We start from the raw sequence: 15,678 nt of genomic DNA, 5'->3' as shown, positions 1-15,678 counted from the left end.
CTTCCTAACCATGATAAACATTGCGTACAGGTTTTTAAAATGTCCCTAGACGCACATTCATTTTTAAAAATCAGCCTGGCCAAACCTTTTTTCCCCAAAACCAATAATCCTGAGATCCCAAATGAAAAAACTGGTAACTGAGGAGTTTTTGTAAACCTACCTCTGTCGTGACCAGATTTGCCTGTGGCCCAAGTTCTGAGCTGATCATATCTTGGGGAATGTGGGGCACAGGTCTTAAGGAAACATGGATTCCTTTTATTGAAGGATGCACAGTTGACAGGAGGGTATTTACCTCACTTACTACCAGGGGTGTTGAGAAAAGTTTGCCTATCAAATGCCTGTCAAGAAATGAGCAACTTTAAGCAATAACACAAAACACAATAATCTTATAACCACTTGGAATAAATAAGAAGAGGTGTTTAATTTTGGAAAACTTACCACCGAGACAGGGTCCATGGCCTCTTGCTTGACAGGGACTGGGTCAAACATGAGCATTCTTTTAGTTAAGCCTTCTAGGGTGCTCTGGTGTTTGGCCTAGAAAACAAAACAAGGTGTCCATCTAAATCCTGAGGTTACTTTAAATATAAACTAGTAAAAATAAAATATAATATTCCTCACTCCCCTTCTCTGTTCCTTCTTCTCTCTCGCCCCCGGAATGGCTGGAATTTGTTCCCCTTACCTACGAAAGATGCTATTTTATATAATTAAAAGCAGACTCCATGGTCATAACCAGATGAGAGCCAACTGGCATTTCTAACTCAAATATATAAACCTTGACATTTCTGGAATATGTACAGCCCCTTCTGAGCAGCAAAGCTTGCTTAGGAATGCTATGCAACTCAACAGACGTTCACATTACATATGAATGTTAAATATCTTTCCTTTTTTCCTTATGTTCATTATAGAAAAATCAGGAGAAAACAAGACAAGCAAAAAGAAAACCTAGAACCAACTATCATTAATATCTTTGTTTTTATCCTTCCAAACTCTTTTTAAATGGATTATAGTATGCATGCTATTTCATACCCATAATTTCACTTGACAATTTATGGTGAAAATGTTTCTTTTTCAGTAAGTATGGTTCCATACCACCAAATTCAGTGTGTCACTGTGTGAACAGATAGTTTATTTAAATTATCCCTTTTTATTGGGCACTTACGTTGCTTCTAATTTTCACCATTACAGACAGCAGTGAGCATCTTTATACTTATATCCCCTGCACATTCTTAACTAATTTTTAGGTTTAATTTTATGAAGGGGAATTCTTGGGTGAGAAGCACATTTTCCAAAGTATTTGATGTAGCATCCAGCAAGGTGCTCTATTATTTTCATCAACAGAATAGAAACTGTTTCACAACATTTCTACCAGCAATGGGTATTATCACTTAAAATAATAAAAACTCTGCCAATTTGTTGTTCCAAAAGGCAAACTATTTTTATTCTAAATTGACTTAATTATTGATGTTGAATCTTTTTCATTTTATTTACCATTTACACTTCTTTTGAGAAATGCCTATACTCGGGTCTTGAGCTCCCCCTTCCACCTCTTATTGTTTCCCAAGCACTTTTTATATATGAAGACTACTAGCTTGTATTCACTCCAGTTTCTCCTCATTAGCAAATAAGCCAATCTTTAGCCTAATGTAATGGAAATGTACATTTTGATCCCGTTTGGTCTTTCTCTTCTCTTCTTCTATGTTATGCTCGTATTAGCCCTCCATTTCCTTCTGTGTTCTATACTAGTCCACTTGTAGCACTAAATCATGCCAACTGCTTCCTCACATAACAAAATATTCAGTCTGCTCAACATTCACCTGCATTTCATAGGTTATGGAATCACTGCCCAGCTACTCCCCAGATCTCCAACAACCTGCTTCAGGCACCTACTGTCCAAACTTGGTTTAAGTGTTCAACGCTTTGGTTAAAGGCAAGGTCTTTATAGATCACTTTGGTTTAGGTAGGAAAGTGAACAAGTTATAGACTGAGTTCTCCCTGAAAAAGCTGTATAAGTCCCTGGTTCTAGATTAGTTCCTGTGTTTCAGGATTCAAACTCCCCATCTCCACCTCCATGATAGCAATCCTGTAGTTTGCTGTGTCCATGTTCTTGGGGTTATACTAAGATATCCTCATACACGATTATGAAAGTAATACCGTGTAGTTCTTGTGCTTCATTGCTTTGTTGAAGAAGGCCTGTTCTGGGTCTCATGACAACACGTGAATATCATCATTAACTCAACATAAGGCCCTGACTTCAAAATTATATTTTCCTACATCACAGGACGTATTATAATCTGCAAACACAATTTGATACCAGGCTGCTCAAATCAATGGTGCCACCACCCTCTTATGTATCCCAGCGAGAACAAACCCCAACAGCCAGTGAAAAATGGATGATTTCATAATGAAGGATGAAAACCTCTTTTGTGTCCTGGGATCTATTATTAACCAGTTCCCAGCCTAGCAGCTGTACAGATGGATATGGTTCTAAGAATTGCTGTCCAGTGTCCCATAGCAGACCGTAAACAAAAGATGTGAGATCGCCTGCTTGTATCAATGAGGTCAGATAATTCAGCAGCCCTGACCCATGGCTGACCACCCCTCCCCCAAACCTTTTAAATTTAATTTACAGATTCATCCACTTCACTAGACAGTATCTTGATGCAAATCCTTTAAATAAAAGCACTCATATTCTCAGGTGTATAAGGAAAGGGCCCTGGTCTCGAGACTCAAGCAGGAGATCTGCTCCCAGCCCTGCCAAAGGGCAATTCTTTTTCATACGGAGGAAGATCAAATGAGATTAAAACAAAACAAAACTCTTTTGCCTTCTAAATCATTTATATCAACAAATATGCACACAATTTTTGTATATACATACTGTACACACATCACTAAATTTGTTGGTTCCAACTTCTAGAGAGTAATGTCAGCTGCCTCTTTGCTAACATACCTAGCCTTAGAGGTCAATATCCTCCACTCTTCAAAAAAAACTCAGACTAAATTCAGTTTAAAAGTTAATAGTGCCTACATCCTGTGTGAGATCTCATATAGGGCCTTGCCACTTCACAGCTGCTCCACTGCAATAGCTTCCCAGCGCCTCCACACCTCAGGCTGCCCTGTGCCCTTTACTACCAGTAAGAGCAGCACAATGGAATTAAGACGATAGGCCCTGGAGTTCCTTGGTTCAAATTCTAACTCCATCATCCAAATTATAACTCCAAAGCCGTCAATGACTTTTTCTAATGCCCACAGCAACGACTACAGAATCCATTTAGAGATGAATTACACATTAACCTGCCATATCTTTTATCATTTTTAAGACATTATTTAAATCACTTTTGTTCTTTGATTTTTATGTTTTATCTAAATTTAAGGAAATTAGTGCTTTGCAAGACTTGTAATCATAAGAGAAAAAAAGTCTAATACAAAGCATCCATTCTAACCAAACCTGATTGATTTTTACGAAAAAAAGAATTGTAGAGGTATGTTTATTTGTTCAGAACTGTACCTTAAGAGTAACTCAATCATTGATGAAGGGATAGTTCTTATTATAGAAGTATTTCAGCGAAGAAATGAAGAAGAAATGCTAGCATTAGAATACCTCGTTTTGAAACTCCTCACTGAATAATGTATCACTGGACAATACAGAGAAAAAAAAGTCTGCAAAATTCAAATCACTATGAACAGCATCAAACTCACTGTCCATTCACATGTCTAACAGATTTGTTCCCAATTTGGTAGCTTCTAAAGTGACTGGTCATACTTTTACTGAGAGTCCAGGATATGGAACAAAAGAAGGATATGCAAAGAAAATGATACACCCCAAACTGTTAACAAGAGCTTCTCCGGAGGGGTGGTGGGACAGCTTTATACACATCTGTGTGCCAACTTTTAAATTTATTAATTCTATAACTAAAACTTTTAGTAAGAACAAGAGAGGGAAGCTAAGCTAAAAAGGAACCAAATTTAGGAAGAGAATCAAATACAAATCAGGCTTTTGTTTATTTATTTGCAGAAAATTTCTATACTCCGTACCTACTCCGCCTATCTCTGAATAGACCACTTTGCCACTAGTTTCGGCTTTGCCTGGGGGTTCTGGTCCAGCATCAGAAAGGAGTGAGTGAAATGTCTCCAAAGTACCTTCCGTAGAGCCGAGAAATAATGGAAGCACAGGAAGAATGAGGGTCCCTAAACTTAGTGGCCTTTGTTACCCATGGGCAGCTCAGTGCGCTGGGGATATTAGCATCATTTTACAAGAATGCTAAATCTACAAATGCTGCAGAAAATCTATTACACAACAGTGACAGCAATCTTAAGTAGAACCAGTAGGTGGCACAATAAAACAGGTATTACAGACCAGGACACGGGCAGAAAACTGAGTTTGCCAGCATCAGGGTCTTTAAACCTAGTGGGTTTTAACCAGGCTCAGGAATTCTGTTAACCATTTTTTGTGGGTATCACAGAGATGAGGAGGCCCCAAATGTGGTTCTGTGTTTTCTTACAACTACTTTCCAACCATAAACACGTTTACATCTTAGTTGTATTTAACTAGCTTAGCAGAAATGCATTGTAAACTAAGCCATCCCAGGATAATAAAACTGCATTTAAAAGAGAAAAGGGGCAAAACTGGTTTTAAAAAAACTTCTGTTATCGAGGTGCTTAAAAGCAAAAATATAAGAACATCATCATTGCCAAAATAATTTTCTGTAACTGGAGCAAATGTCACCTTCCCCAGCTGTGTTATTTTTGCTAGGAAGGGCCAATACAACTAAATTTTCCTCCAAAAGGAAGAAACAGATTTCCCTTCACACTCTCTCCACTTATATTTCTGCCTTTTCAGACGTTAAAATAAGGGTCAGATTTTGGCCAAAATGGAAAACTGCATGATTATGTATTAAAAAGCTTTGGTGAATCATTTACATGAAGTTTCAGAAGCAATATAGTTCCGTCTCACAGTCCTATTCAGTCATCTATGAGGCCTCCTCGACAACTGGTTTATGAGGGTACAAATGAGCTACAGAGCTCAGAAATACACACAGCCGTTAATGTAAGAGGAGGTTATGATTTAACCAAACCTCTTTGAAAGCAGCTTGTCTTGAAACCAGAGCATGTTTTATTACAGAAACAACCTTATAAATGACTGCCCCTTCCTTACAAGCATGAGAGAGAGAGAGAGAGAGAGAGAGAGAGAGAGAGAGAGAGAGAGAGAGAGGGAATGTGTGTCTATGTGAAGCAAAGTTTCTTGGTGATACAGCAGGATTTGCCTTTGACATTCTCCTGTCTCATTTCCCTTTCTATGCCCTTTCCATATCTTTCTTTCTTTAGATCCTCAAAGGGTCCCTGCATTATCCTCCCCCAACCCAGCCTGACTCGAAAGCTCCAAATTACCCGCCTCCCTCAAAGCAAATCTTCGTTTCCTAGCTGACCTCAACCAGGTGTAAGGAGAAAAACAGTATGATCAAACCAACACACCATCTGCAAGCGCCTTTTTTTTAACTCTCCCGAGTGTTCGGATGTCAAAGGAGGAAGCATGTTACACATTACCTTCCCCCACCCTTCACTCCCCAAAGGAACTTCAGGGGAAAAAAGAAAAAAGAAAAAAAATCATCTGTGTGTGTGTGTGTTTAATTCTTGGTCAAGAGGAGGACCAGGGCAGGCAGGCAACATCTCTGTAGCTAAACTTCCTTTCCAAAGAAACTTCTTTCTTCACTTCTGTGTCCAAACTCAAGAGCTCCGAACGAGTGGAATATTTAATGGCAGTTGCTCTGGCCAGAAATACAAGGAGACAGGCAACAGATGTTCAGTAGGCATTTTTAAGCTGGAGGCTCCTTTTAGAACAGCCAAATGCTGGCACCTACCTGGCAACGCGTCCCGTTCTCATGTCACTCGATGATTTTCACCCACCTCAGTCTTCTACTCTTGGTTTGAAAGGAAAAAATTCCACGGAGTATTTCTAAATCTTTGCCCCTCATAAATTAGATTCGTTATTTTGCATCAAGATGTTTTGTAAATGGGAAAGAAGTTAATTATTTAGTTTCAGATTAAATATAATGATCCAGTGAGCAAACAATCCGCCCTCTCTCCTCTCTCTGCTAACAAGCCACCCAATTTTACTTTCCTGCCTCCACCCATCTGCTCCACCCTATGGAGAGTTGCCAAGGCAAGTCCAACTTGTCCAAACAGGACATGGCTTCAGATAAGATTCTGCCCACGCCCTGTACTTCGGAAAGACCGAGTGAAGCAATAGATTTTGCATGTAAATAAGGACAGGTGCAAAGGTAAGAACCAAGCAGAATCCCGACACACTTCCAGACAGGAGGCCCTGCAAAGCAGGGGTGGGGTGGGGAAACCCAAGCCCATACCCTTTGGGTAAACTCTCAAGTTCAATGCCACCTGTTTAGTAGTGTTTTACACCTTTCTTAAAGAAATTTTAACAAATGCTAATCATTTTCTCTACTAAGGTTACACACTTGTTTTCCTTCTTAATGCTCTTTGACAATTTTGTATTTTAGTTTTAAGGGCAAGCAACCCAAGATCAACTGAAAAATATCTATAATCTGTGATCCTGCTGTGTGCATATCTTGCAAGGCCTGCCTAAGCCCTCACAATGCTCTTCTGTGACGGGTTATATAATCAGCCCCAGAAGGGCTTCTTGAGGCCACACTGCCTCTCTGCTCGGTGTCCTATCACTCGAGACCCACCCCACTCCACCCTAAGGGGACTCCACCCATGCGGCCCCACCCTAGAGGGCGGGGGAGGCTGGGAGGGACCAATTAGCTCTGGTCAGCAGTCAGTTCCTGGAAATTCCAGCCTGAGCAGGGATGTCAGGAACCTTAAAAATAACCAGAAAGGATCGTCAGGGTGGCGGTAATTCCCTCAGCTCCTGAAGATCCTCCATGAAAAGTTTATCTCATAGGGCCACAGAACCTCTGGATATGAAACCATGAGCTAATACTGCCCTCTCCCTTCAAAAGTAAACAGAAAGAAACAGAAAAGCATTTTGAACCGCTGCTATGTAAGAGAATCAATTCAACGTGTCCCAAACCCAAATCCTCCTCCTTGTTGCTCCTGACTTGAAAGGGCTGCCCACGGCCCCTCACCTCCCATTTGCCTTATTTTCTGGTCATTCACCACAGAAACCTAGAGGCCATCTTTTAAGCCCTCCTCACCAACTTTTCTTTCCATTTCTGCTATTGCCATCAGGGGCCAGGCCCTCAGTGGCTCAAGACTACGTTACTGGGGTTTTTCCTTCACTGGTCTCCCCACCCCCTTCCCTTAGCCCCTCCAATCCATCCAGACCCATTTGCGACCTACATTGCTCAAAGCCCTCTTCTCATCTAGTCTTTTCCGAGCTCACAAACCTTCTTCCAATGCTCAAGCGCTCACACTCAGCACCCCCTTCCAACCAGCTTCCCCCCTGCTCCAACAAGCACCCTTCATGCTGGCTGCCCTGATTCCCCCCAACACCCCCCATGCCTTTGTTCATTTTTGGCCCTGATGCTGGGCAACCAGCATGGAATGCCCTGTCTCCTTCCGGCTTATCTAAATCCTCCTAACTCTTCAAAGACCAGCTCAAGGCCCTCCCTACTCTGTGCAGCCAGCTGACTGCGCCCTGGTAGATCTGAGGCTGCCTCTTCTTACCTAGACAGGCTGGGCCTTGTAACTTTCCAAAAGGTGTGTGTCAGACCACCACCTGGACTGGGAGCACCTGAAGGGCACGGGCGCCTTACACTTCCTTAGAAGGCTCCCTCTCACTCCCCAAAGGAGATCAGGCTTGTTCACAAAAGAAGTTTTTGTGTCAAGCATAAGCAGAGAATATAAGAGCACTCAGCCCATAGTAGGAGTTCTACAGTCATTTCCCTTTGATGGCAGTTGAAATCTCCCTTAAATAAGTAATAGAGGTGAGGGGGCCTAAGCCTAAAGGAAATCTATTAAACCAAACTTCCTCAAAGAAGTTATTGCTCTTACCCTTAACCTTGCCTGTCATGGGTCCTCCAGAGACCTTCAGTATCACCCTCAAACAATTTTTTATCACCCACTCAGAGAGATCTTCTAAGCAAGTGTAGTGTCAAGGTCTCTACTCTCTGTTTTAAAACCTAAAATAGAAAAGAGACAGAGAGAGAGAGAGAAAAGAGGCAACTGCAGGAGAAGGGTGTATGTGTCTGTGTGTGTGTAACAAACACTAGGTTTTTTTCTTTCAAAGGATACTTCTGTTTACCAAGGAAAGCCAGGAGCTAAGTGATGTCACAGGTTTCCTGCTGATCATCACCACCTTCATGATTGGCAATTTCTAGGTGCTGTTCTTTACATGGACTGTGTCATTTAATGCCTATGAAGTGGTGCTACCTTCCCATTTTACTCACGAGAACACTAACAGAGAGGTCAAGTAATCTGTCCAAGATCACACAGCTGCTAAGTTGTAGAGCCAGAATTTGAATCCAAAGTAGTCTGACTTCAAAGCTGGTGGACTGGGCACCACACTCTACTGCCCCCTGGGCAGAGGACAATGTCACACCACAAACAGTAATAGAGGGATACTGATTTCTGCGAACAAATCTGTCCATGGCGGATATGGAACGCGAGGACAGTGTACATACAGTAGCAGCGATTTCAACTCCTTCCAACTGGCCCCTGCTGCCTACCCTCTCTTAGCATGCATGCTTGGACACAAGATCAAAAGACACATTCTGAAGGCCCCAAATTAGGCTGTTATTCTTCCTAGCCAATGCACCTGCAATTGGTCCATAAAACTGCTGAGAAAAATTGGCAGCTTTACCCAAGTAACTACGGAAATCCTCATAATAACTCTACAAAGGTGGAAGGGTCAGGTCCTCATCCTCATTTTAGAAATGAGGAAATGCAGGAACAGAGGTGAAATGACTCGCCCAAATTCGCAGAGCTGGTTGGAGCTGCAGCCAAGAACAGAAGTGTGTCTGCCTGCAGACCCAGGGCTCTTTCTCTTCTGCTTCAGCATCTGTGCTGTGGGATCGGCTTTTAAGTCAAGTCATCTTATCCTGGGACCACACCCCTGGTCCGGAGGGTGTGGGATGTGTGCAGTGCCACACTAGTCCATGTTAGGCAGTACCATGGGGAGGTTCCAGAGGGCAATTAAAATTTCAAAATGCGTTTTCAGGTTAGATCACTCCAGACCTACTCCATCCTGTGGCGTAACTAGGAATAATGGCTGCACGTAATCTGCTCTAATGAGTAGGTGCTCAATAAATACTTGTGAGATGAATAAATGAATGGATGGCCAACTGCACTTCTCACATGCTAGGATAACATGAAGGGCAAGGGCTTCAGTATGATTGTACGGCAGGTGTTGCACAAGGAGAATCTGCCCAGGGGCCGGTGAAGCTGGCCCAAAAATCATCTTCTAAAACCTAAAATGCAGAGTAAATGTGAAAACTTTGGGAGGCTTGAGACAGAATAACTCCTTTGTTTGGAGAACTAAGCAGAACAGGAACTTGAAGTTACAAATGAAAGTAGTTTTGGGGTACAAAGCTTTGGAAGGTACCAGGGTGTAAAGTGCAAGAACAGATAAAGGAGATTGATTTCAGTGATTAGACTCAAAGAACAGTAGTTAGTAGAAAGAAGAGCATATAGGCCAAAGAAGAAAAACACACACTTGATTCACAGGTCGCTCTCCAGGGTAGAATGTCAAGTGGACACCTCAATGTCCACTTGATCTCTTACATCTAGATTTGGCCAAACTCCACTGATCCGGGTTGCGACTAGCTCCAGGCCGCGACTAGCTCCAGGCCATCCCTGGAGATCCCCAGGCCTTCCAGAGATTGGCAACCCTCTTGAGCACGTCCCAGGCTAAGGTGGGCTCTTCAGGATCCTCTTGGAAGGGGGGCTGCCTCAGGAAGCACCCCCTTCCTGGCAGTCAGGCTAAGAGCTAGACGCAGGGTTACACGGAATGCATGGGCGGAAGGGCCACTTAACTGTGCTACGTTCAGTCCCCAGCTCCCCTTAATAATTAGATGGGGGAAATGATAATGTATTCGGTCTGCTAACACAATGGAGTGAGTTTCAAAAAGCTCCAGGAACCTGTTTTGCTAGAGAAAGAACTTTACTATGAAACATGCTGACTGAGGGATTAAAACATACCTATATTTTTTTTAATGTCCCATTGAACTATGGTGACATTCCAGAAAAAGCAGAGCGCCAGTTAAAAGGATATTTTTTTTTGCTTTAGGAAAAAACAGCCCTAGTCCTGGTTCAGAAACTGTGTCTACAGCATTGTGTCTCTTTTATTACTACTTAATTTCAAAGAAGGAGAGTTGAGGGGGGAAGAAAAGCAAGGCTACCTCCTGTAGACAATGCTCTCCCTTATCAGGGCAGACTGCTGTCTGGTTTCCTGTCTTGAGCTCTGGCATTACTGCTTCAGATGAGAAACCGGGTCGAAGAAAGGGACAGATCAGGCTTGAAAACGAGAATGCTAAAAACCATCATAATCTTTCTCTTCCAACTTACCCCAAGATGAATTCTGACTAGAATATTACGTATATAGCAAGCCAGATATCAATTGTTCTTTGATTCTAGGGATTTTTTTTTTAAAGCTAGAATCAACGATAAATGAAGCACTTCAGAAAGAAACCCAATTTCCAGAATAATATAATTTCTAGTATTTAAAAGTTGAGGTCGCTTGTATTTACTTTATTATTATTTTTTAAAACACAACTGGGTGTGAAAACAGAGTTGGAAGTACCACTTAAGAAAGCTGTTCATTATAGCAAAAATGTTGATTTGGAAATATTAAGAAGGCAAGTATTTAATGGGGGGATGGAGATAAAATGGAATTAAATTAGGAATAATGATTTGCAGGGTCAAGAGATGAAACTATATCATTCCCATTTTTTTTATTGTAATTATAGTAACTATCAGACTGGTATAATTTTTTCAATTGCTTAGCTTAGCATTTAAAAGCCTGCAAAAATTTTTTTTCTGATAGAATATGTTAGACCCTAATCATCTCTATTAACCACTTCCTCTCTCCCCAAATGGTGAGGCAAGGATTTGGGGTAAGCCAAATAAAGAGTCTGTCTACCAAATCTAGGTGGATTGTTAACAACTTTGGAACTAAAACAAAAAACGTTGCTTCAATTTGGGTTTACTTATGATTTTAGTTTAAAGGCCTCTTGTCCTACAAGTCAGGTTAATATTTCAAATTTGCTTCTTCCAAAGGAGAAAGGAAAATTCTTATTGAGACTTTCCAAAACTTCCACCTTTTTTCATGGAAGGTTATCAGTAGCCTACCATTTATTCTAGTAGCTTTTTTAATATCATATTATATATATCCCTTTATCCATAAAGAATGTGGTGGGACATGAAGTTAAAACCAAAGTACTATTATCATCAATTTTGGGGAGGATCGGGTCTAATTTGCTGCCTCAGCAACTCTGAATTAATTCCATTAGAGAACGTTGTAGATAATCCCTTTAGATTTTAAAGAAAATCCAAAAATAAGTTTAAAAAAAACAACTTGCCAAAAGTTTTTTCTGATCATTTCTTTAAAACTTATTTTCTGAAGAATCAAGAGAAAAATAATTTGTTAAAGTAGGTTTTAAATAGTTAACCCAGAAATTTGTTAACTTAACTGCCAATACACATACAAAAAGAAAAAAAAGTGTTATGAAAAAGTTGTTATTGTAAAACAATAAAAACAAAAGCATTCTTCTGTTTTCAAAAGATTAGATTAAAATTTTCCAAATTATCATTAAATGAATTTATTTCCAGTTCTCCTTTTCTTTGAGCTTTTTATTCTTAAAACAGTTTGGAAATCAGATCTAGGATACAGTAAAATCTTCACCTTCAAAAAAATTATCCTAGTATTTAAATCTTTGTCTTCAAAAAGAAATAATCCTGCAGTTTTCTCAATGTATCTTATGCTTTGCTTCAATACTTTCTCTAAAGATTTTTTCCTTAAACATAAGCAAGACTTTTGAGTCAGCCTAGGCTGCCAAGACTGCTTGAGTTCTCCATCCAATGAAGCCTGTGCCTTGAGCGTCCTGTATTAATGTGAAGAAGGGTGGGCCACATCTTTCAGATAATGCTACATCTTCTAAACTGTAAGGTGATAATCCTGATCCAAAATTGACAGCTTCAGGGCAAAACGCCAATCTGAAAACAAACACGCTACCCACTTCAAAACCAGAATGAAAAACAAACAAACAAATACAACCTCCTTTAGATTTCTAGCCAATATGCACACAAATTTCTTAAAATTACAATTTGGCAATGAAAAATTTAAAAAGACAAAAGTATGTATTCACCCATATAAACATACTGGAGCAAAGGGTGTATGTAAAAAGGTTAACTGACTTCTCATTATGACATAACACAGGCATCTTAAGCAATCGCAAGTGTGCAGAGACATGATAACTCCCAGGGTGGGGATAGGGAGTTTAGGGGCAGGGACCATGGCCTGGTCTGGGCTACTGATCTACCAGAAAACAGCCTGAAACAGGAAAGAGCACACATATGCCACTTGGAATGTATGACGCAAACCCCAGCCTTGAAACAAAGAACAGGAAACAGCTCTGCTGGCTGTGCTGGAGAGAAAGCACAGAGAAACATTTAGCCGGCCCTCCCTGACCCTATATTCATGAGCAGCTGGAGTTTTTTAAGACAACGGGGGATGGGGGTTGGTGGAGGTGTTTGTTCTATGGGTGTGAATAATAACACCAGCTTTATACAGGGGACCTGCCCTATTTACAAATAGGAGCTTCCACATACAGTAAACATCATAAGTGAACATGTGATTTTATCATATACAAGCAGCAGAGACCTTCCTAATTAACACCAGCCTCCCTACAGATTTCTTTTGTCTCTTTCTCCCCCATCCCAACGGCTGGTCCCTAGCCATGACCAAATTCTGGGTTAGGGTAATAAGTATTGTTCAGCCTCAGAGCATCATGAGGAAAATGAAGATAGAGTACTGCTGTTAACAATTCAGATTACAATTGGGTTATCCCACCTAACCGAAAATTGGACCAATTTTAAGTGTCCCTTAGCCACAGAACTAAATTCCAAGACACAGAGCGTGGGACATCTAGAGGCAACCCAAATTTTCAGTCTTCAACTGCATAGTTATAAACATTTGCACACAGCTGCACATCTGTGCTACACGTACACACATGTACAGAAATTCACCTTTTGAGACTGTGATTTTGTTCCTGACATTTAATTTAATCCAAAATTGTTAGACAATCTGTAGAATAGAGTATCAATTTTTACAAGACATCCTAAAATGTCTATTTTCTTTTTGGTATTAAGGTAGTAAAAGCCATTCACAGTCCTTTTCCCATTACTTCTCTTTATTTTGTCAGCCAGGTCTGTTTAACTCAGGTAGGTTTCCATTATTAGAGATTTAAGAATCTGTGTGTAGACATAACTACAGGTAAAAAAAAAAAAAAAAGGCATCACTGTGCCCATAGCAACCAGAAGATTGAGTTTTAATTTAGAAACTTTGCAGTGAAAAAACAATAGCTTTCTCCAAAGTTATATGGCTGTGTTTTATATCTGACAAGGGTTTATGGTCTAAATAGCTACTTTTCTTTGTTATTCTCACATTAGGATTTTTATACTTGCATTTTCCTTCACACAAGCAGAATGTTTCTTACAGTTTCTCTTCATTGAACTTACCAATAGTACATTAGGCTTTTCTCTTCTAATTGTTCTGCAGCAAACCCCACTGACTGTAGAAATTGAGATGTTTCTCTAGGGAATTTAAATTAATCAAACATCTCACTTCAGTTTTCTGTTAACAGCCTAATGTCAACTAACATACTCCATGTTTCAAGCCAGAAGAAACTCATTTGTCCACTTTCTTTAAAAAATAGTACTAACTCCTCAAATTTTGGAGATGTTAATGCTCTCAGATTTTCCCCTAAAAGCAAGTCTTCCCTCGGGTTAGACAGATTATCATCCAGCTGGATTTCTCTTATAAAAATACTCCTCTAATTCATACATAAAACACTCTGAAAAGGACAGCACAAAATTGCTCTGTGGAAAAACTTATAATGAACAACTGCCCTCGTCCCCACTTGATTTTGTTTAATAATTACGGATACTAAATCTAAATGAAGTCAGATTCATACCACTTCATACTTTTCCCCATGTACCAGACTCTTGTGAGAATTAATATATTTAAAGTGTCTTGGGTGATATTAACGGAAAAATACGTCCTGAGTTAGTAAAAAATTCAGCATAAAACGTTTATTTTAGTGAAATACAAAATGAGCAATTTCCAATTTCCTTTTAACCCGCCTTATTAAAAGTAAGTCCCATTCACATGTCCTTCATCTAGTATTATTGTATGATGCCGTTCAATTTAAAGCAGAAAAGATTCTCCTTGTTATCTGCCAAAGAAGTGGCTTTGACAATTCCAGGTATTATCTGCCATCTCCAAGAAAGCCACTCTGAAACGTTAGGTAGGTCCCAAGGGTCCAGGTCCAGGGATCAGTTCCTCGCTCCCCACCCGGCTCGGGTCCCTAACGCCGCAGGCAGTTGCTTAAGGCGCTCTCCGCCTCCAGCCACGCTGCAATCCTCGCTCCAAGCACTGCGGCAGGTTCTCTCCGTGCCCCCGAGGAGGGCTCTCCAAACCCGGCCAGCTCTTTTCTCCTGCCCCCGAGGATCCAGACGCCCTGGCAGCTCTGGGTTCCAGAACCGAGAATGGGATGCTGCCTCCAGTCCCAATTGCCCTAAGTTTCTTCCCGGAGGGCCCGCGAGGCTGCTCCAAGTTTGCTCCAGCGGGCGAGCGGCCGCGCGCCCCGTCCGAGGAGGAGGGCGGCGGGGGGCGCAGGCGGAGGGCGGGGAGGGGGAGGGCGCGGGAGCGGGGGGTGGGGGACCAGGAGGGGGAGGAGCAGGAGCGCGCGGCCTCGGCGCTACCTTTCTCCAAACAACGTTGCCACACGCGGAGAACACTGAGATTTCTGGGGCTTTGGAGGGAATCGCGGGCGGGCGGGCGGCGGCCGGGGGACCACACAGGTGAGCCCCCACCCGCGCCCTCCCCGGGGCCGCGGCGGGCGCTGCAGCCCTCGCTCTCCGCACTCGCGGATCTTCACGGTGGCCCTCCCCAATCCCACACTTTCAACTGCTGACCCCGGGGGCCCCCTCCCCCTCGCCCCCCCTCCGCCCCCACCCCCGGCTACGAGGAGCTGTTGCACTTTCCCAAGCCCACAGGCGCCCCCACCCCCGCGCTGCACCCCCAACCAATTCACTGCGCGCCCCCCTGAAAAAAATGAAACCGGACGAGCCGAAAAGGGGGGCAGTAGGAGTCGGGCCGAGAAGGAAAGGTGAGGGAGAAGGGACTTACTTTTCGAGGCGCGGTGCTGAGCGCTGCAGACGAGAAATAAAGGCCCGGATGCGGGCTGCCTTGGACCCCGCGAATGCAGCAATGTCAGCGCTCCAGTCCGGGCGCAGTGGGCGGCGGCGGCCGCAGGGGACGGGGACGGGGACGGGCGCGCGTGCGGCGGCCGCTCGCGCTGCGCTCCGGTCGGGCCCGGGCTCCGCGCAGCTCCGCTCCTGGCTCCCCTCTGGCTCCTGGCACCAACTCCGGGCAGTCACATGACGCCGGCGCCGCTCGCTCTGCGAGCCTCCCGGGGCTGGCGGGGTAAGTAGAGGCTGGGACCCAGGGTGGGAGGGTCAGGGAGGGGAGAGGGAGCCGCCGCGGCC

At 42.6% G+C, this 15,678-nt stretch overlaps 1 protein-coding gene across 3 annotated transcripts in view; it reads right to left on the bottom strand.

Annotated features, from left to right (window-relative positions):
* Positions 1–15,400, bottom strand: part of KLF3 (KLF transcription factor 3) — a 35,876-nt gene extending 20,476 nt beyond the window's left edge. Inside the window, exons 1-2 of one of the 3 annotated variants that reach the window (XM_058546879.1) lie at positions 15,320–15,400; positions 439–534 (exon numbers count right to left, since the gene is read on the bottom strand). In XM_058546879.1, the coding sequence (XP_058402862.1) occupies positions 439–495 (57 nt within the window). In that variant the 5' untranslated portion in view covers positions 496–534; positions 15,320–15,400. Of the gene's footprint in view, positions 1–438; positions 535–5,855; positions 7,213–10,310; positions 11,460–15,319 lie in introns of those variants that run through there. The other 2 variants (XM_058546878.1, XM_058546880.1) reach the window with 2 other exon arrangements.
* Positions 15,401–15,678: the final 278 nt, after the last annotated feature.

Source organism: Diceros bicornis, chromosome 8 (genome assembly GCF_020826845.1).
Source record: "Diceros bicornis minor isolate mBicDic1 chromosome 8, mDicBic1.mat.cur, whole genome shotgun sequence".
Classification (NCBI taxonomy): Eukaryota; Metazoa; Chordata; class Mammalia; order Perissodactyla; family Rhinocerotidae; genus Diceros; species Diceros bicornis.
Note: the sequence above shows the minus strand (reverse complement) of the source record. Positions and strands in the feature narration are given on the sequence as shown.